Source organism: Salarias fasciatus, chromosome 14 (genome assembly GCF_902148845.1).
Source record: "Salarias fasciatus chromosome 14, fSalaFa1.1, whole genome shotgun sequence".
NCBI lineage: Eukaryota > Metazoa > Chordata > Actinopteri > Blenniiformes > Blenniidae > Salarias > Salarias fasciatus.
Window position 1 is genome coordinate 28,678,376 of NC_043758.1, and position 27,537 is coordinate 28,705,912.

General features: G+C 43.3%; 2 protein-coding genes across 2 annotated transcripts in view; one reads left to right on the forward strand and one right to left on the reverse strand.

Moving 5' to 3' along the window:
* Positions 1-3,919, reverse strand: part of LOC115401196 (LHFPL tetraspan subfamily member 6 protein) — a 52,010-nt gene extending 48,091 nt beyond the window's left edge. Inside the window, exons 1-2 of the mRNA XM_030109414.1 lie at positions 3,636-3,919; positions 1,031-1,564 (exon numbers count right to left, since the gene is read on the reverse strand). Coding sequence (XP_029965274.1) covers positions 1,031-1,415 — 385 coding nt within the window. The 5' untranslated portion in view covers positions 1,416-1,564; positions 3,636-3,919. The remainder of the gene's footprint in view (positions 1-1,030; positions 1,565-3,635) is intronic.
* Positions 3,920-5,322: 1,403 nt separating this feature from the next.
* Positions 5,323-27,044, forward strand: cog6 (component of oligomeric golgi complex 6). Its single transcript, XM_030109139.1, has 19 exons — positions 5,323-5,529; positions 5,906-6,049; positions 6,593-6,664; positions 6,811-6,869; positions 14,002-14,113; positions 14,483-14,565; positions 14,838-14,908; positions 15,726-15,819; positions 16,936-17,064; positions 18,444-18,535; positions 19,443-19,507; positions 19,611-19,702; positions 19,799-19,916; positions 20,689-20,820; positions 22,703-22,870; positions 23,315-23,422; positions 24,782-24,835; positions 24,922-25,001; positions 26,555-27,044. Exons 1-19 carry the CDS (start codon positions 5,395-5,397, stop codon positions 26,700-26,702), a joined length of 1,956 nt encoding a protein of 651 aa, XP_029964999.1. The 5' UTR covers positions 5,323-5,394; the 3' UTR covers positions 26,703-27,044.
* Positions 27,045-27,537: the final 493 nt, after the last annotated feature.

Consider the following 27,537-nt stretch of genomic DNA (forward strand, 5'->3'; position numbering starts at 1 on the left):
TAACTTGCAATTACTGCAATAAATCAAAGCTGCGATTAAATTAGGAGCCCTAATTCTGATCCATGCTTGTTTTCAAAGTGCTCGGTCATAATTTGGATCAAACTTTTGTGCTGTAAGTAATATGAAAGTTGCTCATCGCTGGTTTAGGAAATGAGAACATTAAAGAAACTTTTTTAAAAAGCAGAGAAACGGGGCTCTGCAGGCAGGCTGCCTCTGACCATGGGGAGGCCCTTAGGAAAAGGAATTTATGAGGCCCCCTTTGGCACTCAGTAATAACAACCCCTTCCCTTAACCCTGGTACTCGATTACAGTTTCTACTGTTACGACTATAAGTATTCACAGAGGAGAGTATTGCTTTAATGGTTCCCTTCAGTGTGGCTCTATGGAATCTGCAATAGTCCTTCATTTAATGATAAAATGAGGCCTCCAGCACCGTGTGAGGCATGTTCCACATGCAGGGAGGGGCGTTCCCGTTTGCACCTTACAGCAGGACTTCTCAAATCACAGGACAGATTCACCAACACCACCAAACACACAGTAATCTATAAAAGCTGAAGGGTGACGTTTTCCTGGAAGAAGAAGCAGAAGCGCGCACTTGTTGCACAGTGACAATCCTTACCAATTAAATCTGAATACATTTCTCGGCATGATAAGGTTAAACTCCAAGGCAAAAAGTGTAAAATGATCCGGCATCGTGAGCGAGGTCTCGCTGGAAGACAGTTCATTTCCTGTGCAGCGGAGCACCAGAGGAAACACTGGCTTGACAGCAGGTTTGTTGGCCAAGATAAGAATCAGGATCTGCGAGCCTCCCCGTTTTCCCCGCTGTGTAATTTACTTTAATGTTTTGTTATAACTCCAGCTGGGAACAAATTTGACGAGATGTTAATTAAAGCCATCCAAACACCCGTAATCTCTACAAACATCTGAGGAATTACAGAGAACGTGAAGCCTTTGTGTAAAAACCATAATCATAATAAGTGTTGAAAAGTCCAGACTCTCAAAACAAAACAAAACAAAAAGAAAACCTCACCTCCAACGAACTGGATGCCACCCGCCACGCGCCCGATGGTACGCGAGATGAGGTCGGAGATGCAGCAGCCCATGAGGGCCGTGAGCGCCACCAGCAGGAGGAGGCCGCAGCCCACGCCCGTCACCACGGTGCAGATCCTCCACTCCAGGCTGGGGATGCCGTGGAAGGAGGCGTAGCGGCCGCACTGCTCCAGCATGACGGTGGCCTGCCGCTCCTCGTCCCTCACCGGGTAGGAGCAGCGGCGGAACGTGCCGAAGGACACCGGCTTGTCCATCTGCGTTCCCAGCAGCCAGTAGGGCATGAAGAAGCCGACGCAGGAGGCGGCGGCGCACAGCAGGGACAGCAGGGCCCAGATCACGCCCGCGCACGTCAGACTGGACGCCATGGTCGACGCTCCGCCAAAGGGGGTGGGGGGGGGGTTCACACGGTCACCGGGCTGAAGGGCAGTTTACGGGACGAGTCGCTGTGTTGCAGGAAGCCTCGCAGTGAACATTTAACACCAGCAGTCTTCACCTTCTCCGTATCTCAGGGTCCCTGTCGGGAGGAGAGCAAACACACAAACACACACACATTAAAACAAGCAGGGATAAAACACAGACACACACGGCTGGAAGCTCTCAGCTTCTCACTGTGTCATCACCTTTAACCAGGGGCAGGAAGTAATGCATTACTCCAGCACCCCTTAGTACTGACAGTACTTTACAACATGCCTACTTCAGGACAATCAGCATTTCTGCTTATATAATCATAAATCCACTCTGAACACACCCCCAGTTTCAACTGAAATTCTAACTTTTTCATCTACAAGTTTGTTGCCAATAACTTTATTCTTATCAAAAATTCCCACTCTTGATCTAAGTTTGCTTACCTTTTGTATGTTTTACTATACTTCATCGTCAATATGCTTTGAACATGGTAGATATTCTATACAGGGTGGGGTGTGAAACATAAGGCCCATGGGCCAATATCAGCCTGCAGAGTATCAAATCTGGTCTGCTAAAATCATCAAGCGAACTGTAAACCTTCCAACTATACCACCCGCTCCTCCAGACAAAACACACATCAAATAGGTAATAGATAGTTCAGTTTTTCAAAAACATTGATATTTTCCTTGTGTTTACCCTGCACCACAGCAAATAAAACAAGTACACTTTGAGTACATTGTTTTTATTGTATAACTATTTCCACCTCTGATATTAACACATCAAGAATGAGAGATATATCAATGCACTCTATGAAACCCTCAGTTGTAACATAATCCAGAAGAATGATGTTTCAGCCATGTTTAATTTGTTCCATAAAAATAAAAATGGAATTGGATTTCATGATTAGGAATTCCATGTATTCCGCTTGATTCTGTTGCCATAAAAATACACTAAATTGAAACGATACATATTTAATGAACTGCATAATTCATGAGATTCTGTTTAAAACCACTGCATAAGAATTCTAAACGTCAATGTCAGAATAAAGAAAAATGATCAGTTTAAGAGCAATGGGCAGGAAATCACGGTGTATCAACAGAGGAAACATACAAAAGAAGTTTAGACTAAAAGTGCAAGTACTACTATTACACTGCAGAAACTGAGTACAACTATAAGTAAAGGAACTTGGATATACTCAAGTATAATTACTTTTCTGAAAGACTACTAAGAGTTAATTACTGTTGAACTACAACTGCATTGCAATTGCAGACTTTTAATTATCTTCGGCTGTGTGAAATGTCTACATTTCAACAACACAATTCTCCAACAAAGAATCAAGTACAGTTAATTTACTCCAAGACAAATATAAACAATCACTGATTTATTTATTTTTTTCTGTTAGGCGCAGACTTATCCCAAATTGAGGGTGTACCCATAGGACATATATGCAATGCAACTGCTATGAGTAAAGTCCATGGTGGACTAAAGAGCCAGCAATCATCATCCTGCAGAACTGAAGATTCCTAATAAGAAAAAGGGAAGATTAATAGAAAATATTAAGTTTTTAAGGAGATGTGCACATTTTAATAGCAATCAACTGAAGTTAAAGAAAAGGATGTGTGCTTAGCTGGAAGGATAAACGTTGTAAAACCACTTTTTATTAAGTGAACAGAAGTGAAGCAGTAGCTTCTCATGTGAACCCTCAGGAAAATGGATACCTAATGTACTCATGTATATTTTATCTTAGAAAAACATTCAAGCAAATGCAACTTTATACTTGATTTCTGTGAGGCAGTTACTCCTGCCATTTAGTGATTTGAGGAATTATACTAAAAAAAAAATAATCCCAAACTGACTTAGTCCAACACAGAGATGAGTTCACACAATGACAACCAACACGACAAGTTGCAATAATTTGGATTATTGCGCAAAATTACAGACTATTTAGTTTCATCTGGAAGACAGGATCGCTCATTATAGTACTTCAAGCTCATGATCGTATAAAACCCACAGAAACCACATGCCGTGCTTTGTTACGGAGTATGAAATAGGCTGTAATTTCAAGGAGAGCGTGTTTTCCTGCAGCAGCAGCAGCAGCAGCCTCCTCCAGGAGCGCACCGGGCGTCCTGGCTGAGTGCGACCGAGCAGCGCGCTTCACACAGCGGACACAGAGAGCTTACATGCTGGGAGACGGGGGCGGCTTCCATCCGCGGACTCCAGCTGTGTTTGGGCTCGATGTAAACTTTTCCTCAGTCGAAAGGAAAAAAAAAACGGAAAAGGGAAGCACGATCGACCTGAGATAGTAAATCCAGAAAAGTGTGCGTCCACAGATCACTCCCACCTCAGCGGTGCGTTTACAGGAGCTCCGGATCGATTATTTCCCCCAGAAACGAGCGGTTCTGACGGCTTGAAGGAGCGGACTCCGGTTTCCACATTCCTGCCCTCTGAGAGAGAGAGAGAGAGAGAGAGAGAGAGAGAGAGAGAGAGAGAGAGAGAGAGAGAGAGAGAGAGAGAGAGCGGGGCGGAGGAGGAGAAACACTCCCGGGGGGGTGACCATCAATCACACAGATCCCACCCAGAGGCCGGACCCTTCCACTATCATTCCCATAGACTCAGCACGCGTTCAGGGACAGCTCGGAAAACAATGTTTCTCATGTCATCGCTCTGGAGCAATAGACAAAAAATATTATATGGGAGTATTTTTTTCGAGAAAATTTTTATGAATGGATAGAAAAAGGTCTGTGGTATATATGTACCATTCACAAAAATATTCCTATATCATGTCATCGGTCCACATGTGCCACACGTGTCCACTGTGTTTTGCTCTTTGAAAATAATAAGAAAACATACCTGTTATTTCACTTCCAGTTTTGACACCATTGGCCCCAAAGTAATAGATTACGAGGTGTGTTGCAATATAACATTGATATTACCATAGTACAGTAGAATCCTTGGAAATGACAAAAAAATGTATTGTGTTTTAATGAAGACAGGGTTGGAATTAAACAGATCACAGTGACAAATAAGGATTGAAAGTTTGGAGATTTTGGAGATGAAATGACAGAGGTCAGGTGTAGGTGGTTTTCACACGTGCTGAGGTCAAATTATTATTCGATTGGAGAAAGAATGTTGGAGATGGAGCTGCAGGTGGAGAAGAAGAGGAAGACCACTTGAATGGATTTGGTGAATGAGGACATCATGGATAATGTTATTGTAACAGTAGAAGAGGGAAGGATAGATCGTTTAAGACTAAACATGTGGGTTTAAAGGGCAAGCCTGGAGACTCATTAGATTTTGGCAGTTTCGCCTTATAATTAAATGAAAAGCTGATATTTCCAATAGCATCTGAACGCAGCGCTGCTCCTCTCCCTCATGGCTCGTTAAATATTTCTTATGAGAGTGAAAGCTGAGGTAAAAGGACAAAGGTTATTATCTCGTTAATTAAGTGATCTTAGTAACTTAGAGTTTAGTCTCTGTGAAATTTTATCTTAAAATGACAGACACCATTTTAGTTCGACTGTTATTTTGTTGTTTGTTTTAACTTTGTTTTTAGCCTTTTTCGTTAATGATTAATACGTGTTAGGGTGTACTATTTCAGTACGTCACATTAGCAAATTCAAACAATCACAATCAAAAAAATGAGGGCAAATATTGGGGAAATGTTTATATTTTTTGTCAGCAGCGTATAATGTTTTTCTCCGCCTCCCGTTTTTATTGTAACTTTTCGACCACCGTCATCATTAATATCAATATTTTTGAGGCAGTATATTTTCTTTGCAAAGACGACAAAACGAAATACTGTAATCAATTTATAAAAATATTTCAATATCTAACACAGCGGAACCAAATATCGTTCCTCTTCGTTTCAGACCGGACAATAATTCCAACCGGACCACAACATCTCCGGGAGAGTTGACGTGGACGATCTGTGTTTGAACGATGTCAGACAATAAAGTGGAAAATCCAGCTGACAGCGCTGCTGTTTTACAGAGTTCAAATGCTCCTCCTCAGCCCAACAACCCGCTGTCGAGAAAACTCAACAAAATCCTGGAGACCAGACTTGACAATGACAAGGTGAGCTTCGTGCTAACTGGCTAGCCGAGATGTTTCCTGTAACTCACACTAATGTAAGTTCGTTGTAGAGCGTGTGAGATGAAGATATAGGCACTGTATAATGTTCAGTTTGACTGAAATATATTTCAGTACATACTTATCAAGTGTTTAATTCAAGCTTGTAGCGTTAGCTTGTAGTCTGTAGTTATGATGCTGGACTGTCAGCACTGAGCATAATTTCTGCCTCTGAGACTCTGATCCGCTGGTTTAAAAAAAAAAAAGCATCCAAGGCGTCTGTTTTCTCACAGTGAGTTACATGTTGTTGTAAGCAATGTGATCCGTTTTCATCATGTTTACACCTCGTCCTGACTGTGTTGTGTGTGATGTGTGTTTCCAGGAGATGCTGGAGGCTCTGAAGGCGCTGTCGGTGTTCTTCACCGAGAACAGTTTAAGAACCAGGAGAAATCTCAGAGGTGACATAGAGAGAAGAAGTCTCGCCATCAATGAAGAGTTTGCACAGATATTTAAAGAAGTCAAAGAGGTAAAGAGAAAAAGAAAATCTACATCTGCATAAGTATGAGTGCTCATCAACAGCGATAACGCTCGACATTTTAGCTTCATTGTTATTCTGTTTTATCCCTTTAATATTGGTTGATTTCTCCATCCAGTGCATCTCTTGTTACAACATCCAACCACCCTTTTTGTTTTGTGGCTTTTACTTTTAGTTACTTCCTGGTTATAGTTTTCCTGTTTGATCAAGAATGCATCTTATCTCATGACTTTATCTTTAACTTTTCCCAGGGATGGTGTTTGGATTTCATATCCTCACAGCCTGGAAGCAAGTTTTATCCATACATTATCTGATCATGCATTATTTAAACCTCTTAGTAATTTTCCTCCATTAAGTCATACCTCACAAAGCTTGATCTGTAAAGACAGTGTGACCATTTCAAAACTCATATTTTATGCATGATTACTGCACAGATTTCACATTGTAGCTTCTATGTTGGAGTTTGTATCAACTGTGAACTGGAGTTTTTTCCACACTGGTGCTGTTGTAACATTGATTTCACGTACTCTACAGGAGCTGGAAAGTGTCCATGAAGATGTCCAAGCTATGAGCACATGTTGTGAAGAAATGACCAACAGACTGAAGGTATAATATTTCTTGTTTGCAAAATATATGTGTATTAATATACTTGAGTCAGGCTGAAATTCAATAGAGCTTAATGTATTATAAGCTTCTTTGAAAATAGAATGTTCACATGACACCCTTTAAATAAAAAAATCTTCCATCTCCAGGCTGCAAAAGAGCAAACTCAAGACCTCATTGTGAAAACCAACAAGCTGCAGGGAGAAAAGTGAGTAGATCATTTTGGAGTAAACATTTGTGATTGTCTATTATGGTTTTTATGTAAGTGTTTTCTCTTCACTTTTGTGTCATGCAGGATAGTGTCAAAAGGTGAATCAGTGAAACATAGTTAATAATATAACAATAAATCCACTTAAGTTTACTTCTGTCTATTTTGGTGTTCTACTTAGTGTCTGATCAATAAGCTTAGATATTTTTTTGGATGTATCGATGTTAATACGATTACAATGTCTTGTAAACACGTCTCTGCAACCTAAAATACCCAAATACTCAATACTCACATGTCGCTTTTTCTAAAAGCTACATGTGAGTGTTGAGACTCACTTGTGAGTATTGTGACTTTATTGATAGGTGATGAATAATTCTCTGATATTAGTTTGGTCATTTGTGTCAAAGCTTTTGAATCAAGTCAACTGGACGTGGTCATATGTTTTGAATGACATTTTTCCATCTCCATCAGTTAATGGTGCCGCCTTGATAAGGTGGAAGTATCAGCTTTCAGATGCATCTTACCCGGACGTATGAGAATATGCATTATTGCTTTTATTCATAAAACGAAAAACAAAAAGTAGTGTGTGTACAGCCTGAAATTGTACTGCAGAATTTGTTGAACGCTCAGTGTTCCTCTGTCTCCTCAAACATTCTTTTATCAGCTATAATTCTTAAATTGTTAAAGCCCTCCAATCAGAGAAAAAGAGCTTTGTGCTCTGTATATTAATGATTACATTGCCAAACAGTTGCTCCCTGAAAATCATGCAATCTCCACACAGAAAGGCCCGGGCTGGTATTTGAACCTAGACCTCCTCGCTGTGAGGCGAGAGCGCTAACCACTGCTCCTGTGACCGTCCAGTTAGAGAAAGAAATCACCACTCTCACGCATTAGCAACGTGTGACCAAAAACACAGTAATATTAGGAAAGTCATTATGGCAAAAGGGACAGAAGCTCTCACTCATAACACATTTTATGACCATTTGACAGTTAATAGATCAAAATGAATTCAAACAGTAACAATAAAATTACACTCTTAAGAGGGTTACAAGTGTCAGATTCAGAGTAAATTGATTGATTTGATTTAACAGAAATATAAAAGATCGCCATAAGAGGAGGCCGAGATGTTCAGATTTTGGATTGACATTTCCAAATGTCAGGAAGTTCGGAGAGACTCTCAGTTCTCAATTATCTCCCCGAAATTTAAAAGATATCTGAAGCCTTTATTGCTTTTCTTATCTTCTCTCAGGCTACAAATCATTTTGGAAACCTGCCACGGATAAGCATCTTAATCAGTACAAAGCTGGAAACCATCTCTGGCTTATATCTCATTTCCACAGAAGTTACTCCTTTTAAATTAAGGCAGGTTTCCAGACAATCGGCGCTTAAATAAAACTCCACTGCGGGAATAAGAATGCCCCCTTTGTGGGCGATAAGCTTTTATTGCTCACATGTTGTTGAGAAAAACAACCTGGATTCAATGTAGTAGCACTTCCTCGCTCTCCGGGCCTCTTATAGTTATCCCTCAAGTGGGATTTCCCTCTTTTAGAACCAATTGACTCGTTAAATTAAAAAAAAAAAAAAAAATTCTTGCATTGATCATGGAAGACGTTCTTTACAAACTGATACAGCCCTTTAATTTAAAGCGCTCGTGATTTGGAGGCTCTGCCCCAGTCCATAAAAGTTGGAGAGATTTAGCGCGGGGCCGAGGGAGCTGGCAAAGTGCGTCTTTATTTTTGATGGAGAAGGATGAATGATTCATGAGGTTGATTAACATTTCTTCTTGCGATCTGTTTGCTTAAGGAGGGCAGCAATCACCACTGACAGACCCTGTATTTGTTTTATTTGCTGTAGCCTGTGCATCAAAGTAGATCCTATTTACACTGCACCGCTCCAGAGCAAGGCGTTGCAAGTATGCACACAAAAAAAAAATTGCTGACAACACATTAAGAGTCTTTAGATATGCAAATCTAATTTATGCAGCTCGCCTTGACACGTGGAGTCAAAGAGTAGACAGACATATACAGCTTCCAGAGTACTAATGGGTGTGATCTGGTCGATCTCCTTCCGATAAAATCAATCGTATTAATCCAAGAAATCAACCAGCAGAATGTGACAGCAATGTGAAAATGAAACACCCGCTGCAGTCGGGGGGGAGTGGGATGGCGTGGGGTTGATTAGCATTTGTAACAGATGTGACCTCTGCGCCGTTTGACCTTGCGAGTTGACATAAAGGATATAGATAATGTAGATTTCTGGCGGAAGGCGCCGCTGACAGCCGTGATGTACTGCGGGTAATTGTGTGGTCCTCTGGCTCCAAATCAAGACCCCCCCGTGACAAAAAGGTGACATGGCGGGGGCCGCGCAGTAAGATTGAAGAGGAAGGAGATGAGCTGTGAATGTGAGAGCAGGGAATAAAAGCGGCGGCGGGCACGTGCGCGCCATGTATTAAAAACAATGAGGCTCTGAGCCTTGGGGTGAAGGTAAGTGGTCTTTGTATGAAGGCCCTGCTGACCAGCCTCACACACGCGCGCATGTCCCGTCGGGACCGGCTGTCCATCTGCGTGACATTTTCATGCACGGAGCCACAATGACCCCATAGCCAGATTGGGAAATGCGTGCACGCTGGGCTTTGACCTTGTCTGTAGCAATTCTGTCTCAGAAGAGCTGCCAGGGGAAGTGTGCAGCCAAGCTGTCCTCCTTCAGTCGGCCCAGCTCACCTTCCCCGCCCTGGACTGTTGGGTCCGCTCTGTTTCAGGTCACCCTCAAGCCTCTGATTGTCACAGTGCTGCATTTGCAGGACGGTCGTGTATTTGTAGGGTGCGCAGCCTCTGATTTGCGTTTCCTTCGGCGGTTTGGACCCGTCCTCCTCTCGATGCTGTCCGCCGTGTCATTCATCAGCTGTAATGAAACAGAAAGTCGCAGCCAGCAGATTTACTCGCAGAGGTGGAGCAGAGTGCACGCCGCCCGCTCTGTTTACGGGCTTTTCACACAGCCTTTTGTTCCGGCGGGGGCCTGGTCCTGTCAGCGACAGCGCCGGTGTGTTGTTCCATACTGAAACGTAACGCCCCGCACCTGTCGGCCTCTGTGTGATCGCCGCGTTAGCGTGACACGTCGAACAAGTCGAGACATCGCACGCTGACGGATGTTTCTGTTGGCGCTGTTGGCCTCAATAGCTGACTGAGCTTAAGGGCAAGTTCCCCCGCCGCGATGGAGCTACAGTAGAAATACCAAAGTAGATTACTGACACTTTTAGTCATCGCCATGAAGACTTACCTGCAGTTCATTTGACCAGTCTTTGTGGAGCCCCCCCCCCCCCCCCCCCCCCCTCCCCACACACACACACACACACACACACACACACACACACACACACACACACACACACTCACACAAACAGCAGGAGGAGCCTTCAAAAAGAATACAAATAGCAATTTCATAGATCTGTGCTTAATTGTAGGAGATATTTTTGACCTATGCAAATAAAGAAATCTGAAATAAAAGTAGAAAGAGAACAAATACATCTGTCATGAATATCACTCCTATTCTTTCTTGTTCATCCCTGCCTTCAGTGAACATATTTCAGTCCACTGAAGGTCATCTCCCAGGCCCCGTCTGACCCTCCGACAGGCCAGTTTTATCCCACAGGCCGCATGTTTGACACCCATGTTAACAAATCATCAAGCATGGAGGTTCACATGTCACTCAGCAGGGTCTTATAAGGAATAAAATGGCTTGAGTACTCAGGAAGACCTCTCCGAATCCCATGAATAAAACAGGAACGGGGAAATCCTTGAAAGCGCAATCAGAGACATCGGAGTGTAAAAGACAACCTGGATAAAATGACACTGGAGTGTTATTAAGGCTCGACTTGCTGCTAATGAGGATATGGCTGTGAGTTTTCCTTTGTGTGGAGGTTCGATGCAACTGAATACTCTCTATGATCGCCGGCTCGGAGCTAACTCGAGGCTGTGCCAGTGCCAAATCTCCTCTCAGTTCTTTCAAATGGGCCCTAATAGATTGTAATGTTCTACAGCTGATGAAATGATCGGTCCTTCATGAGGAGTTGGACTCTGTTCTTTCTTCATGAGGCAGCGGCTGTTATACTAAATATTTCTTATTTGTTATTACGTTTTAACATGTCAGAAACTATTAGACTATATCACCAACAGCAGGGTTGTCAAACATGAGGCCCATGGGCCAAAACTGGCCCTCTACAGCCTTCAGTCTGCCTTCAGCCCACAAAACACTGATCACATTGTAAAAAAAAAAAAAAAAAAAAATTTTAGAACATTATAATAACAATAACATTTCATTATACTTACTTTAAGCCACTATAAAGAAAAGATTGAAAGTTTAAATTTAAAGGTCATTATGGCGTTAATTGGCCCGCTGAAGATGAAATTGAGCTTTAAGTGTGTGACACCCCCACTCGAGACTTTCCCAAGCAAATAAATGTGTCGTTATGTCCTACTAACAGCTCCAAACCCAATAAATTGAAGAGTCCATCAGAGACAAACACACACACACACTCTCAAATTCACACCTATAACAATTTTAAATTCATCAGTGAGCCTTAAATTCACACACAGTGAGCAAAAGCCCCCAAATCCAAACCAAGGGACGTACTTTTAATGCTCCACAAGTGCTCTCCATCACTCCACTGTTCAGCCTTCATATTCAAAATCTTGTTTTTCCTCATGATGGATTTCATGGATTTATCACTCCGAATTTCGTAATGAGGGTCAATAAACGTCCCGCAGAACGAGTGAAGGCGGCGGCAGCTCCTGTGTGAACAGGCTCGCAGCTTTTTATAAACTCGGCGCTGCTCCGCGAGGTAATTAGGTAGGCGCTGGTAATTTGAGTGTTTCGGTTAGACAGAGCTGTTTATGAGCCTGCGCTGTGTCATATTGCCTAAACGATTTCTGTGCTTGAACAGACAAAATCAATTGGCCTATTTGGTAAATCTGAGCACACACACACAGCGCGGCGAGCCGCTCACACACACACACACACACACACACACACACTGTGCCTTGTTTTCATCCTGTCACGTAACCTGGATCTAATTTTATTTAGCCTTTGTTGAGGATTATTCATGAAAAGCTTACATAACTGACTTTATTCATCCCTAAACTCCTTGCCTGCACTCTTTTCACGCTCGCCAGAGTATTTTGGCTCTCTGTGGTATTTGATGATTGCGGCGTGGAGAAGAATGTGTCATGTCCTGACAGCGCTGAGGAAAACGATCCCGCCGCCGCCGCCGCTCTGTTCCCGGGCTCTCCCTTGTTCTGCGACGTCCCCTCCTCTCTCTCTACTCTCCTCGCTTCGGCTCTTTGTTGTGATTTACATCCTGGAGGAACAGGTCCGCCAGTCTCGGCTCGGATCTGAGAAATCGAGGGCAGTTCTTATCTTGCGGAGGTGAATCTGTTGCGTGTTCGACTTGCCGGCAAGGTTTTTTATCTTCTCATGCTTCCAAATAAAGTTGAACATGCTCCACAGACAGGAAGTAAACACTGCCTTCAAGTTGAACCAACTCGCTCGCATTGTTCTCGTTCCCTGTTAATGATTTCATTTGCTGCTGCCTCTTTCTCCTCTGCTCTCCTGAAGACAATAACTCAGGAGCCCCAAATGATAGAAAGTCCATGTTTATACCAGCGTTTGACTGTAGAACAGATGATCCAATTAGCTGTTTGTAAGAGCTCGCTGCATAAATGAGCCGCTTATAGAACACTTTCTCTGGAGTCAGCGCGTTAGCTTGCTCTACCAGAATTTACAGATTTGGTTTTAATTTTGCTCATCTGTCGTGTGAAGACAAGCATGCTCGCGTTGAAATTGTTCCCTTAATTTATGCATCGTTCATTTAAATTAATGGCCTCATTAGCATAGCCTGTTATTATTTTATATATGTCCTTGTGATTTGGGGAGAATGTCAGTTTGTTGTGTGTTGTTTGAGTTTACTGAATGCATTTTGAGTTTTTTTTCCACCTGCATATGGAGAATTGGGAGCCAGGTTGCACATGGACTCAAACCCGGGTAGGAACTGTTGGGAGCGACTCAAAAGAAAGAACATGCAAACTCCCTTCATGCCGTCGAGGTAACGGTCTCGCAGTGACGGCTTAGACATCAGAGGGCATTCCTACCTGCCGCCGATCTGCGGATTAGCAGGCCTTTCATCACTATTCCTGCCTAACGTTGGGATTACGCCGCTCTTTTGTGATATCATCTTGTAAAATATGCGACCCGACAAGCTCGTCTGTCGTCTCTGCGTGTCGCGACAAAATCACAGCACACATCAGGACAAATGGAGGGAAGAAAGAAAATAATAAAAAGCTTTCAGGTTCAGGCTGTGTGTGTGTGTGTGTGTGTGTGTGAGGCCAAACTCCGTTGCGCCCAGAAATACTGAATCATAGACTCCTGGAACACTTTTAGAAGCGTTTACTCTCAGCTGGCCGAGCACTCGTAATGGCCATGTGAGAGACAATTGTCAGATAATGTTCGGTTCCTTTCCTCTCCCCCAACAACCTGGTGATTTACTGATCCGGCCTCGTCCCGGCGGGGAGGTGGGGGGATACAGATGAGGCGGTGTGGATGGAGGGATGTGGACGGAGGGAGGACTCTTTGTTGCTCTGCTATCCCGTGACCAAGTTCCCCGTTTGACCCGGCCCGTCGCCATGGCCACCATTGTGCCGGGACACTTACAGTGACACCGATAGCGATCGCACCGCCGTCACTCACAGTGACAAAACCTGGCCGGTATCCGGCTGCCTTTGTCTCCCTCTGATATTCATTCTCTTGACTGCAGCACATGATAGCTCCAGTCACAGTCCCACCCAGCGCTGGCCCTCAGCGCTCAATGAGAGGAGCGTCACCGCCATCTGCTGCTCAACCGGGAGCATTACACCTTGTTGACAGGCTACGTTACAGTTCAAAGAATTCACATCCACGCAGATGTGAGGTTGCTGCAATTTTCCAGTTTTTTTTTTTTTTTATTGACATATTGAGTTATTAAGCTGAGTGATGAAAGGAGACTAAACTGAAATACGAACATGTTCACTAAAGAGAAATGTAATGTGTTTGGAAGTGTGTTGGCGTGAAGGGAGCTGCAGTGTTTCTGTCTCTCCTCTGGCAGCCAGCGTCTGGAGGTGAGAGCTCAGGTTGCTCAGGCCTTCCTCGCCAAGTTCCAGCTTTCTAATGAGGAGATGGCCACGCTCCGAGGAGCTCGGGATGCGCCCATTACTGAGGTAATCTCTGTCATTATTATGTAATAACTCACTCCAAGACGCTCCCATTGACATGCAGAGTGGGAGGACGGATCCAGTGCTCATTACAGTCTCACCTTATTGTTATTTTTCTTAATGAGCCTCTGTCATATATTAGGTGATTTAAGATGTTATCAGAATGATGTCATTCTTCTGTATTTCTTGTAATATTAAAAATGTCAGGCCTCTTGCATTGTTATGGTGAGTAATTATGCAAAAAGACTTTTCACAGCAGTGATCTGTCAGAGGTGGCTCTTCAGTTCTGGTCACATGAAATTTTCTGCATCTTTTTCATCGAAAAACCCACCGATTTGTTAACGTTTGGCTTTGTTTGACCTTTAATCCCTCAAGGATTTCTTCAAAGCGCTCGGCCGGGTGAAGCACATCCACGAAGACGTAAAAATCCTCCTGCGAACCAACCAGCAAACTGCAGGGTACGATACACACAATACGGGGTTTCACACATAAAAGCTGCCTCAGCATCTGATTCTGTGTCACTGACACAAATAGAAACATTTCAAGCATTCAGAAAGCGTTTTAATGGCTGAACCAAAATAGACTCCTCGAGGAGAAACACCCTGGATGTTTTGTATTAATGTGACTGTTGGGGCTCTGACACTATGCAGCAGGTCATGAGTATGTAATGTGCGGTCTTGGCTGGTGCGTGCTTGTGTTTGTGTGTGTGTGTGTGTGTGTGTGTTCCCAGGTTAGAGATCATGGAGCAGATGGCAGTGTTACAGGAGACATCATATGAGCAGCTCTACCGCTGGGCTCAGAGTGAGTACAGTACACCATCACGAGAACACACAGGCCTCACACTGCTGCCCTTTGTGCCGGTGCATGTCATCCCGATATGTGAGGAGAAATCTCATGAAAGCTCTGTGTGCGTGTGTGTGTGTGTGTGTGTGTGTGTGTCTTCAGCGGTGGTTTAAAAGTTGACTTATTTCTTTAAAAAAGCACAAGGCTTTGGCCCTGTCATCAAAGACTCAAAGAATGCCTGAAAGCTGAACTTTCTCCATGTTTTGTCACTGAGATCAAATTGAAAATGAGCATTTTGTATCACAGTAATTTGTGTAATTAAGCAGTAACAACCCGTCCTCTGCCTTGTGGTTTAAATTAATCTGGTAACAGTAAAACTGGAACATTTTTTACCTGTTTATGACTCGGAAACCTGAGTGTAGAACTGTTAGAAAATGTTCAGTTAGTGAGCTTTTCCTCCCCTTTTCCTAAAATATCATTGATTTTCAATATCTGATTGATCCCGTGTGTTGCTGCTTTGACAAAAATAGAACAGTACGTCACAAAATCTTGATGTTTTACTCAAAAACAGGATGGTGATAAAGACTCGCCATATTTGAATTACATGTACCCAACAAGGTCGACAGCACCAGACTGTGTTTGCTAATTTTAGTCTTTGTCTGGAAGCTGTACGTCTTTTGTTTACATCGGAGACAAACTGTGACTTGTTGCTGAACGCTTGTGGGAAACTTTGATCAAAGAATGTTCTGAAGTACTCACTCCAGATTTCATGGTTCAGAAACCTTTGAAAGCCTGAAGATCTGACCCATGCTTTTTTCTGTCTGTTCTTTTCCAGATGAATGCAGAGGGCTGACTCAGGAGGCGTGCGATATCAGCCCCGTGTTGACCAAAGCCATGGAGGCCTTACAGGATCGACCCGTCCTTTACAAGTAATGCCTAAAGCCTCACCTCAACAAAAAAAAAGTCTTTCTCTTCATTTAGTTGTTGAAAAGTTGTCACTTCACAAGCATATTTACATTAAATTCAAAGTTCATTGATAACAGCAAAGGTTGAAGTCGAATATTATATATACAATATATGTTATCCTGTAATTTATTTCAACACTCAGAAATGTTTTTTTATTTAACTAATTGATATTGACTTATGTTAAAAAAGGGGAAAAAACACAACTGACTTACAAACTAAACTAAACTAAACTTTCAAGGAATTAAAGAAATGTGTTTTTGTTTTTAAGTGGAATAAGTCTTACCTACATCAACTTCACAGTGTGATTGAAATTACGTTAAAAATAAACTTCGGCGAAGGGATTCAGATTATTGGTGATGGACCTGTTCGCCTATTTGTGCCTCTTTATTCTCGGAGTCAGAAACAAAGAGGTTCTCTGGTTTATTGAACAGCCCGAAGCGACCGAGAGTCATTGATAAATGAGAGGATGAAAATTAAAAGTACACACAACACAGACTGGCAGAACAAGTTCAGGACATTTTGAAAATGAAACTTCCACACCGATGTATTTAAAGCTATAAGGTGTGTAACTAATTAATTAAAAAAAAAGATGATGATAAATATGGAGGACTAAACTGTGAGTTTCACTCAATTCTGCTACATAAAAAAAAAATCTATTAAAGATCAGTGTGTTACTTCTAAAGGGGATTTTCTTCTCTGTCATATAACACCAATGAAAGTTTCACACGATGGCGTGTATTTAATGGAGTAGTGTCCTTTTCTTGGAAATGCACCTGTTTCTCTGCTTGCGGCGTCCAAGGTCGAGCCGTGGCTGCGTGTGTTGAGGCTGGGAGAGTGAACAGCAGCATTCCTGCAGGCTGAAATCAGCACTATCTCCTGTTTAGTCTGTCACGCTGCCCGCCGCCATCTGAACAACCTCAGACTCTTCCCTTTTGGAAAAGCTGCCGACATTGTTGATCCCAGCAACTGACCACAACACACAGCCTGCACAACAACGCTGCGACCTCTCTCTTTTCTTTTTTGTTTTCCCACGGGCCTGTGGCTGCTGAATGCCGTCTCTTCCTCCCTTGTTTGATCAGGTACACACTGGACGAGTTCGGAACGGCACGCAGGTGCGCTGTGGTCCGAGGCTTCATCGACGCCCTGACCCGAGGCGGGCCGGGAGGAACTCCCCGCCCCATCGAGATGCATTCACACGACCCCATGAGGTAGATCTCTAATCCCAGTTTTAAGCTCTGCTTTCATTCTCCAGTCTCATCCCAGAGCTCAATGTTGACATATTTTTTTTTTTTTTTTTAGTGGTGTTAAACCACAATCTCTGATGGGGAATTTCCCCAAATACCCAGCGATGAATCAACTCATGGAAGTTTCTGTTATGACTCTGTAAAGTTTAACAATGTGGTTAAGCCGGGCTCGGTTCATCGATGAGACTTGAATTATCCTTTTTTAAATAGAAGCCTCTCAAGGAGAGCGGCAAGTTCATCCAAGTCCAGTCAGAAATTCTGCCTTTATCAAGTCAACACTTTCACATTTAGCCACACAAACAGAGTAAAGGAGGGCGTGTAAACACCGAAGCACTAAAACTGCACTTCATATCGGTTCTTCAAGGCTCCTGTCCTGTAGGTTGTTCCGGGCTTGTTGGTAACCTTGCAGCATTTCCTCTTTTGATTTAGACTCCAGTCTGTGTTTGACATGGTGCTGGTGAAACCGGAGCCCTGGGGGGATTGTACCATCTCTCTGTGCAGAACACTTTGGGTTTTTCTGTGTCTGAAGATGCTTCTTTATCATTCTGGCTGTATGGTCAGAGCTGTTTCATGCTGCAGGATATATTAGGGACCAATCAGATGCTACTGATGGTAGTTAATCAGGTTTTAACAAGTAACTTGAAGATTTACTATTTAATTATGAAATTCTGGCAAATGACCACATTCAGTAGGATTCACATTTCTTTTTGTGTTTTCAAAATAAAAAAACATCTTTTAACAATCTTCAGCAAACTAAGAATCTCCACACCATCGTTCTCCATTGTCTTGAGATGCACAGGGTTGCAAATGTCTGAAAGAGTCGGCTGTGTCTTGAAAATTCGAGTGTATGCTGCAGTGCGAGTGTGACACGCCCCCATCCCTCAGGTGGATGTCAATCTAATTAAGCTTCCGAGTCCTGAGAGTTTTAACTTTCAAACCCAATTCGGGGAGCTCACAGGTTGTCTGTTTGCCGGCGTGCCCCGCTCTCCTCACCTCTTCCCCCTTCTGTGCCCAGGAGCCAAATCGGAGACTTTCTCGGAACAGCGGCCGTGTGCGTGGAACACAAAATCACCTCCACTTGATGGGAGGCATCAGCAATTCTCAGAACATCTAGTTCTTTCCTCACCTCCCCGTGTCCTCACACCGACTGATAAACATGTAAACACACACGATAATTCAGGCCCAACCCCGTGGTTTTAGACCATTACGTAACACACAGAGTCATATGCGTGTTTCCACACGAGGGGACTGAAACACGATGACCCTGCAGCTCTGGACGCAGGGCTGGCGCTCGCCTGGCCTCACCGTCACACACACTTCAGTAGAATCTGTTTTTCTTTCAGATATGTCGGGGACATGCTGGCCTGGCTGCACCAAGCCACCGCCTCGGAGAAGGAGCACCTCGAAGCTCTGCTGAAACAAGTCACCCTGCAAGGTAAGATACACACCGCGCTGTGCGGAGGTGTGTATCCCGGGTTTAACATCATCCGAGAGGTGACATCCATGTCAACTTCAATAAAGTGCCACATTTCAAAGTGATTTAGGTCCAATGTTCTCATGACAAATGCAGAATCACTGCAAAGATCCGTCCGTCCGTCCATCTCCTGTCCTGCTCTGTGCAGTTCAGGGTACTGGAAACAGATGATAACAGATTATGGGTGATGGCAGATTACACCCTGGCCTTCTCTCTATGGAGGGCTAACAGTGACAAATATAAAGAAGTAAAAACACCATTACATGATCATTCAAATGTATCATTTTTTTAATTAAAATTGAAATTCAATGCAGTAACGAGTCATTAATTCATTAAAATATCAATCATTTCATTAGAGAAATACAATTATTTCAGTATTTAATTATTTCTTGATCTGTAGTTACAGTGCGTCATTCATTTATTTAATCACATTTAGTTTATCATTTATGTATTCTCATTTTCATGAATCAATGTTCCATTTGAATAATTATTTAATGTTGTATTCATTTATTTAATTTTGGCACTTTTAGTCCTCCATATTTTTCAAGTACATCACAAGAATAGAAGAATAAATACATGTTTAATGTTTAATTTGTGAATCAGTTAGTAGTGGGTAGTCTCTCTGTGGGATGGTTGCGAGCTCAATTCCCAATCTGTCCGTGTCAGTGTCCGTGAGCGCCTTGCACGTCAGCCGCCTCCATTTATTTATGATATAAAGCACACCTGGAACTACTGAAGTTGTGCAAAAACGATGTAGAAGTGAAATCCATCAGAATTGTGCCTTCCTAAATCTTCTCACATATGACTGATAATCATGGAAAAAGTCAGATTTTAGCCCTAATTGAAGCTGACTGTGTTTTTTCGCCAGGTGTGGAGGACAACATGCAGGAGGTGGTTGGACACATCACAGAAGGCGTCTGCAGGCCTCTGAAAGTGAGAAACTCCAGTTCTTTAAAAAGTTAACCAGGAGTGAGCAGCTGCTGGTGGCCATCTTGTGTGTTTGACCATTCGCTGTGTTCATCAATCCGTCCGCCAGGTTCGGATTGAGCAGGTCATCGTCGCGGAGCCGGGCGCTGTGCTGCTTTACAAGCTGTCCAACCTGCTCAAGTTTTACCACCACACCATCAGGTGAATAACTTCTCATGTGTTCCAAAAGCTTCCTGGTTGGACTGGGAGCACAAAAACCTGTCGTTGACCCCGCCTGCTGTTTTGATCCGTCTGCAGCTCCATCATTGGAACCAGCGTGGCGTCGTTGCTCATCACTATCGAGGAAATGCACCTCCTCAGCAAGAAGATGTTCTTCAACAGCCTGAGCCTTCACGCCAGCAGACTCATGGACAAGGTGCTTAATGAGTCACATTATTTCCGCTCAGCGGCGACACGTTTTGTTACCTCCGGCGCAGATGTGAGGAAGTGACTTGCTGGAAAAACAACCCCCTTAAACCCAGGCAGGGGGAGAAAGGGAAGCGCCTTGTTTTCAAAGTAAAGACGGTTCGCAATGTTCTTTCATCAAAACGCTTAAATGACAGTGCAGCGAAGTTCAGTATTGCACCCTGTGGACAGACATTGTGTATTTCAGGCCGCCGTTTAAACCCTCAAAGACAACAAGGCTATTTCTGAAGCACTTCTGCGAGTAAACAGTTTGCTGGCCGCGGCATCAAAACGACGCGAGCCGCCAAGAAAACACCAGACTCTTTACCGTGTAGTTAAATTGGCATCCAAATATACCCCGGCACGAGTACGAGCCCTTCCACATTACACGCTGGCTGTGACCTGATCAATAGCAGTTACAAGAATTATCCCTGTAGCTCGCTGTTAATCAGATTGGCGGCCCCTCCGGGGTTTTGGTGTCAATTCCAGCTAATGCCAGGAACACAGCCTTCTCATAATTTGCTCGATTAGGTGGACAAAGGTGGCCAGCGCTCACTAGTGCACGGCGTGTCCCGAGGCCGGCGAAATCAAGACCTTCTTCTTCATTTACCGAAGCTCTCCTGGATGAGGGCCGCGCTGATCGCGGGCAGCAGTTGGATGTTTGATTAATTGCACGCCGCTCGTTGGGGGACGTCTGCTCTGAAGGCTGCAGGCGTGACTCGCTTTCCGTCCCGTCCGAGCAGGTGGAGCTCCCGCCTGCCGACCTGGGTCCCACCGCCTCGCTCACCCAGACCCTCGCCCTCCTCCGGGAGGTGCTGGCTTCACACGACTCCTCCGTTGTTCCCCTGGATGCCCGGCAGGCAGACTTTGCCCAGGTAAACACACATTTGGAGAATGAGATCAGATGGGGAAAAAAGTGAATTTTACTATTTTTATTGTTGCACTTTGAGCAAAACCTGTTTCTGTTAACCTTTCCATCCTGTTTGAGTCAGAATTGAACTGTTTTGGCTTTGGCCACAATAAAGATACACCCAACATCATTCTTTTTATATAAAAACGGTAAAACTAGTTTGTCTTTTTATAGTTTTGCGTCAATCCTGCAAATTTTACCTGCATGTGTTCCGGTTAATTACAGCTCAATCAAGGAAAATTATGTTTTTAGGGCGTCTTCATACTGTATTTTTTTTTCATTGGTAAGATCAGGAGACACCAATTTAGAAAAGTGAAATGGTACAGAATGTACTCGGCGCAAGTTTCAATCAATCTGAGCCGAAAGGTGAGGGAGGAGCTGGCATTTGGTTCACAGGAGCAAGAGTCTTGATCGGGTCATGATGAGGAAGCTGATGTGGAGGATCTGTAGGAGCAGGAAGACGGTTCTGATTACACCCTCTGTGAGAGGGAAACACCTGCAACACACACACACAAACACACACAGTTTCCTACTTCTGCTCTGGTTAGAAAGAACAGCTCGTAAAAAGCCTGTTGAAGCTGTTCATTAAAGTTGAGACAATATTGAGCGTTCAAATTTGTCTTCTGTCATGGCAGAAGGTTAATAAATATTTTATGAATGTCAAATATGCTGTTTCTCCACTCCTAATAGGTCTGAATTCTGGATTTATTTTACACACTTACACTGAGGGAATTCTGGGAAACATTTCAATTGCAAGCAATGAAACATACTGTTCACTGTAAACGACCAAGAGAAGAAACACACACTGAAGCCAGTAGCTTATTGATTAACTCTATGGAATAACAAGAATCTGAACAATAAACCAAAAAATAAAGCAATCTTGAGAACAGCAACAAGATAATATTAATATGATATTCATTTCCTCTCCTTATCAGTCTGAGCTTTTCTAAAATTTAACTGATCTACTAGTTTAAAAAGCACATCAGTATTTATATTGTAGATTGTTTTGCTTAACTGAAGAAAACCTCTTGAATACAAACAGGAAGGTTTTTACCATCAACCCGATGTAATAATTCCAGTTTTTAAATACACAATGTCTGAACATTTTAGAGTGTATGAATAATAGATTCATGGAATCAAAATGACTGGCATTAATTATTAATCTAAAAGCTATTTTCTGAAGTTTCACTATTGAATCTACATTAGTTTATACACATTTCTCTAAATATGCACAGAACAGGACATATAAGGTGCTGTAAGTGGAAAATGGAGAATATGCAAACCTGTTCTATTGAACAGATCCCTGCTTTTACTCAGAACAGCAGCAGGTGTTTGATTGTTTCCATCCACTGTTTTTCATCTGCAGCCATTCAAAAAAACAAACAAAAAAAAACTAACCTCTTTCAGTTGCAACATTATGTAAATTCAGTTTTCATCTCTTATGGTGGCACTTGATGTTTTCATATTTTATTGATATAAAACCATCTTTTTACTACGATTAACTAACTATCTCTGTCGTGTCATTTCCTGAACTAAATAAATTTGTCTCATCATCAGCAAATGGAGGAAATTTGAACTTATTTGATATTATCATTGTCACATCATTTAAATAAAGTGGAAAAAAAAACCCTTTGGTCCCAGAACTGAACCTTGTGGAACACCACATGCTGCTTTGCTGCAGTGTGATTCAGTTTCATTGATTATGACATACAGGAAGTGGTTATTCAGATACTTTTTGAGCCAGTTTTAAATCAGAATGTACCAGTTTCTGCAATAGCAAAGACTATAAAAGAAGCAGTCCTTTTAAGACTGATTTCTGGTCTTTTTATAATCTCTTTCTGTCGCAGGTGCTTTCTTGCATCTTGGATCCCCTTCTCCAGTTGTGCACAGTGTCGGCCAGTAACCTGGGCACGGCCGACATGGCCACCTACATGGTGAACTCTCTGTATGTCATGAAAACCACCTTGGCTCTGTTCGAATTCACCGACAAGAGGCTGGAGATGCTGGAGTTCCAGGTACATCCTGATTATTTGATTGTCTGTACTAGATTTCACTTCATATTTGAAGTGTAAACTTTAAACTTAACTCTGTTGTGATTTTTAATGCAAAAACTCAGTGTGCATTGTTTAGTTTTTTGGAAGTAAGTCGTTGTTCCGCCACATTAAAGCCCATTCTGCCCAACTCTTTTATTAAAGAAGAGATTTAATTTACCATCTCATGAAAGAGAGCGCGTCACGTATTGTTGCTCAGCTCATACACTCCGTCTCTCCTGCTATTTTTAGCGCATCTTTTGTAATTGAACTCCATGAGAGCTGCTGCAGAAGTTTCGTTATCAATAGCGCTGCAATTCTCCATTAACCACAAGTACCTAGTTTTACAATGCAGGCCCGATTCTATTTGAAACCACTCTCTCCCACTTTCTTTCTTTGTTTTGTTTTGGTTTTTTTTTCTTCCCGCAGATCGAGGCTCACCTTGACACGCTGATCAACGAGCAGGCCTCCTACGTGCTGACCAGAGCCGGACTGAGCTACATTTACAACTGTGTCCAGCAGCACAGCGCCGAGCAGGTCAGACTGGAAGCAGTCGAACCGGATCCCGACACTCGCACTAATGAAGACATCCAGCCATACCGAACGGCCAATGTCTTTTTTTTTTAGCGCTGGATAGCGTTACTGTGAAATTTTTACTTGATGGACAGATTTGCATCATGGCTAATATATAGACTTCTGTATATCAACCCCGAGCTGTTTGAGACCCATGCTTGAGGCTTAGCGTGCCAGTCTGGCCTCCGGGTCGCTTCAGGACACGCCACACCCTTCTGCTGCTGTCCCTCAATCGCAAACTGCGATTCTGCCGCAGACCTGCCCCCTCCGCGGGTGGCCCGTCTTCGGTTTTCGTGTTTAAAGAAGATTAAGTCCAGCTCTCCACACTTGACGGGAAGCCAGATGTGGATGACTGACAGAAATCCCCACAGTTTATTTTAGACTCTCGCAGGTTTACTTTTACTGCCTTTGTAAGATTTTCTGTCATACTTGACTCTTGGACCGAGAAGTGAGAAGCCGCTAAAGGGGACGAAACGACGCCATTCGCAGGTTTAGCCGCCGACCGATGAGTTTTGCGTGCTCCTAGCGTGTTTGTTAATGGGTCCATATCCCTATAAAACCTCTCTCCGCCGCTTTGAACCTTGCACCAGCTTGTATTTGCTGGTTTTAATGTTGGCAATTTAGGCGTTTAAGCTTGACTTAATGTCGCCATTGTGGATAATCAGTGACGGCTAATTGCCGTAAAGGTACCTGCTGTGGGATACACAAACACATGTGCCTTGTTTACTTTGCCGAGTTAACATCAGGATTTAGGAAGGACGTATATCTCATTCACAAATTGAGAGACATACGATGAAGTTCAGTGATGCAAAAACAGGTGGATTTTTAATGCCTATAAAACTTTATTGCCTCAGATTGCCCTCTATAATAATCCGATTTAGGTCTTCCAGATAGAAAAAGGTTTGCTTGTTGTAATTTCCAGATTCTGAATCATCTGAATCAGATGTTATAACTCACAGAACGCTTCAGAGGTCCAATATTTATTGATACAGTGGCAGATGTGACCTTTTCTGGCACGATATCATTCTGTCTAGTCCCAGTGTAAATCATAATTCCCTGGCTTCCATATGCATCATTCATGCGGACAGAGTGGTGTCCCTGTGTTTTAGCGGCTACATGAGTCAACATGGACAGATTGCACAAAGAAACCTTTCTTTTTTTTTTCAATGCTGCATGCGGGCATGAATGAGCGAAGGACCTCAGCTACCTGAGATCTGTTGATTTCTCAGATTGAACATTGTCGTTGTTCAGACTCACAACCCTGAACAAAACACAAAAGAAAGTGATGTATTTTCTTCCTTTTTGCCACGTTCCTCTCCCCAGGGTCCTTTGTCACTCCTCCCCAGCATGGACAACTCCTCCGTGAAGGCGGCGATGGTGAGTGGCTCTGCAGGTGTGAAGGGAAGCGACGATGTGCCTGACGGTCAATGACCTCCTGTCATCTCTGGCCCCGTGAACTACAGGTCCAGTTCGATCGATACCTGTCGTCTCCCGACACGCTCGTGATGCCGCAGCTCAACTTCCTGCTGAGCGCAGCCATCAAGTGAGTTTCTGTCCGCCCACGGCGCCATAATGAATAGCGTAGACGCAATGCATGTAAGTTCAATGTTTACTTCATCACACGGTGCAACACCGGGCTGGAGAGCGTGTCTGCAAGTGATTAAAAATAGCATCGACCGAGGAGCTCTCAACGTTCATTAGTTTTCCAGATGTAGTACTGCGTCTAAACAAAACACTTCAGTACATGCACGGCGAGCTTGGTTGCTAAATGGCGAAAGCCAGCGACACATTGAGAGCACGGTCAGCAGAACTGCCCGTATTTGTCTTACTGATCAGAAAACGCACATGCTTTTAGCTCAACATTGGAGAGCTCTTTCTATGAGTTACGTTTACTGGGAAGTGCAGCAGGCTTGAGGAGCACTCTGTACCTCAGGTTAATGTTCTCTATTAATGGACATGGGAGGACTGATGGGCAGGACGCCATTAATTAGCTTCTGGTCCATTTCTCACTCACACTCGTTCGCTGAAATCATTCCTCGTCTTTGTCTTTCTCTCCCTCTTTTTTTTTTTTCCTTTTTTTTTTTTTTTGCTCTCGCCACATCTGCCTCTCCGTTCGCCTAAAGACACAAAAACAGCCGCCGGCACTCTGAAAACAGTCCTGGAGTGGACGAATAATGGGAGTGTGATTCAGGACTGCCTTTTTTCGTTTCACATTCTGCGTTAGTGCACTCGGCGAGGAGAGAGGTGTCGAACACGGCGCCGCGCTACCATGTTCTCCACGGGCCAATTAAAAATATGGATCCTCAAGAGCCTGAGTGGGATCCAGCCCCGGCGCTCCCACTGTGTCCTGCAGTCCTCTCACTGGGCTCATCGTTCCAACTGCAGCGTCCTCCATTTGTACGCTGCTGCATGGAGACTGCATCTCACTTTATGAACTATTTGAAAGTTAGATCTATCACTAAACCTGCCTTCAAGGTGAAACACCGAAATCCTGCTGTCGCCTATCTTTCTTATGTCTCATCTAATGTTTCAGATCTGTGGCCGTCACAGTAACCGAGAGATAACACATTCTGTCATCAGCTCAAAATCCAAATTATTCAATTTACTGTAATGTGAGACAAAGCTCAGAAGCAAATGACCACATTTGAGAACTTGGAGCCGTCATGCGTGTGGCATCACAATGAGTCAATTTCCAAAATAGCTGCCAGTTTTATTTTCTTTCTACTAACTCGTGCATAAAGTAGCCCGATTGTTACAGCGCTAAAACAAGGCAGCCGAGTCACGACTGCAGAACTGGAACTGAAAACCCCACGTTTCGGATTTGGATATAAAGATTGTTGGTAATATTCCCAAAGGGATGGATTCTGTCGTTTTAGTTACTGTTATCATGTTTAATCAGTATGTTTTGCCTTAATGTTACACTATGTATCCATAGATGGCAGTGTGCACCACACACTGTCTCTATTTGTTTTGATCCAGCCGGGGCATGCAGTGGTCACTCAGCCCCCCCCAAAAAAAAGCTAAATCTGCACCCAACACTGCCTTGTTTTCACCTTCTTATTGCAACATCTCTTCACTTTCTCTCATTTCGCGCAGGGAGCAGATTTTCCGTCAGTCCACAGAGCTGGTGTGCAGAGCCTACCGAGAGGTTCACACCGCCCTGACCAGCCCGGCCAACGCCTACAAGGATCTGGAGAACCTGATACCCAGATCCCCCCAGCAGGTCCAGACCCTGCTGTCCTGAGAGACGGCAGGTGAGCCGTGCAGCCCCTGCTCACAGGTGTATATAGAAAGTAAGTGTGACGGTGGGAAATAGGGGGCATGAGGAGGGAGACATGTCTGCGCATACAGGAGCTCCTGTTTGTGCGCCAGCAGCAAAGAACACTATATGTATATAATACATGTGCTCCGGTTGCTACAAGCACTCATTTATTTTTCTCTCTCTGTGTGAAACAATACGTCTCATTCTTTCTGCTTGTTTTCATGTCATGTTCCCTTCTGGGTTGTACAATTGTAGAAAACAAAGTCTTTTTTTCTTTTTTTTTTGTAATTGGAAATGTTGAAAATGATATAAAACAAAAAGGAAACTAAATTTTAAAGGCTGGTCTTCTTTTTTTTTTCTTCTTCTTCTTTTCTTCCACTCTTAAAGTGGTCAGGGAAAAAAATTCAGCCGGCGTGCCAAAGGGAACCTCAGAAGCTTCGGCACCAACGTCATGTTTATTTTCATCTCAAACTGTTTTGAGTTGTAGGGATGAAATGGAAAATCTGTCTTAGCATCTCAGCTGGCTTCACGACAAAACCCGACTACGCAAACTGAGTGGAAGACTATACAGCGGAGGGGGGGATTTTGTTGTTTACCATAAGTTTGACCTTTACATGAGGTCTGTTCAAAAACACATGAATGTGAGTCAGAAGTCAGTAGGCTGTTGGGGTTTTTTTTAACACTCTGCACATTATGTAATTTCAACAAAATATTTTGACATAGTCGGTTGAAGCCTGTTAAATTAATGGTATGGATTACTGAGGTTTCAGGCCCGTAAATATGAAATTAAGTATTTTTACAGCTGAAATCCACATAA

Excerpts from the sequence above, each read along its gene's own strand:
- cog6 (XM_030109139.1), top strand. The coding sequence starts at position 5,395 with ATGTCAGACAATAAAGTGGAAAATCCAGCTGACAGCGCTGCTGTTTTA. Across the intron at positions 17,065-18,443 it reads CATTCACACGACCCCATGAG|ATATGTCGGGGACATGCTGG; the intron begins GTAGATCTCTAA and ends TTTTTCTTTCAG. Across the intron at positions 24,836-24,921 it reads CCTCCGTGAAGGCGGCGATG|GTCCAGTTCGATCGATACCT; the intron begins GTGAGTGGCTCT and ends CGTGAACTACAG.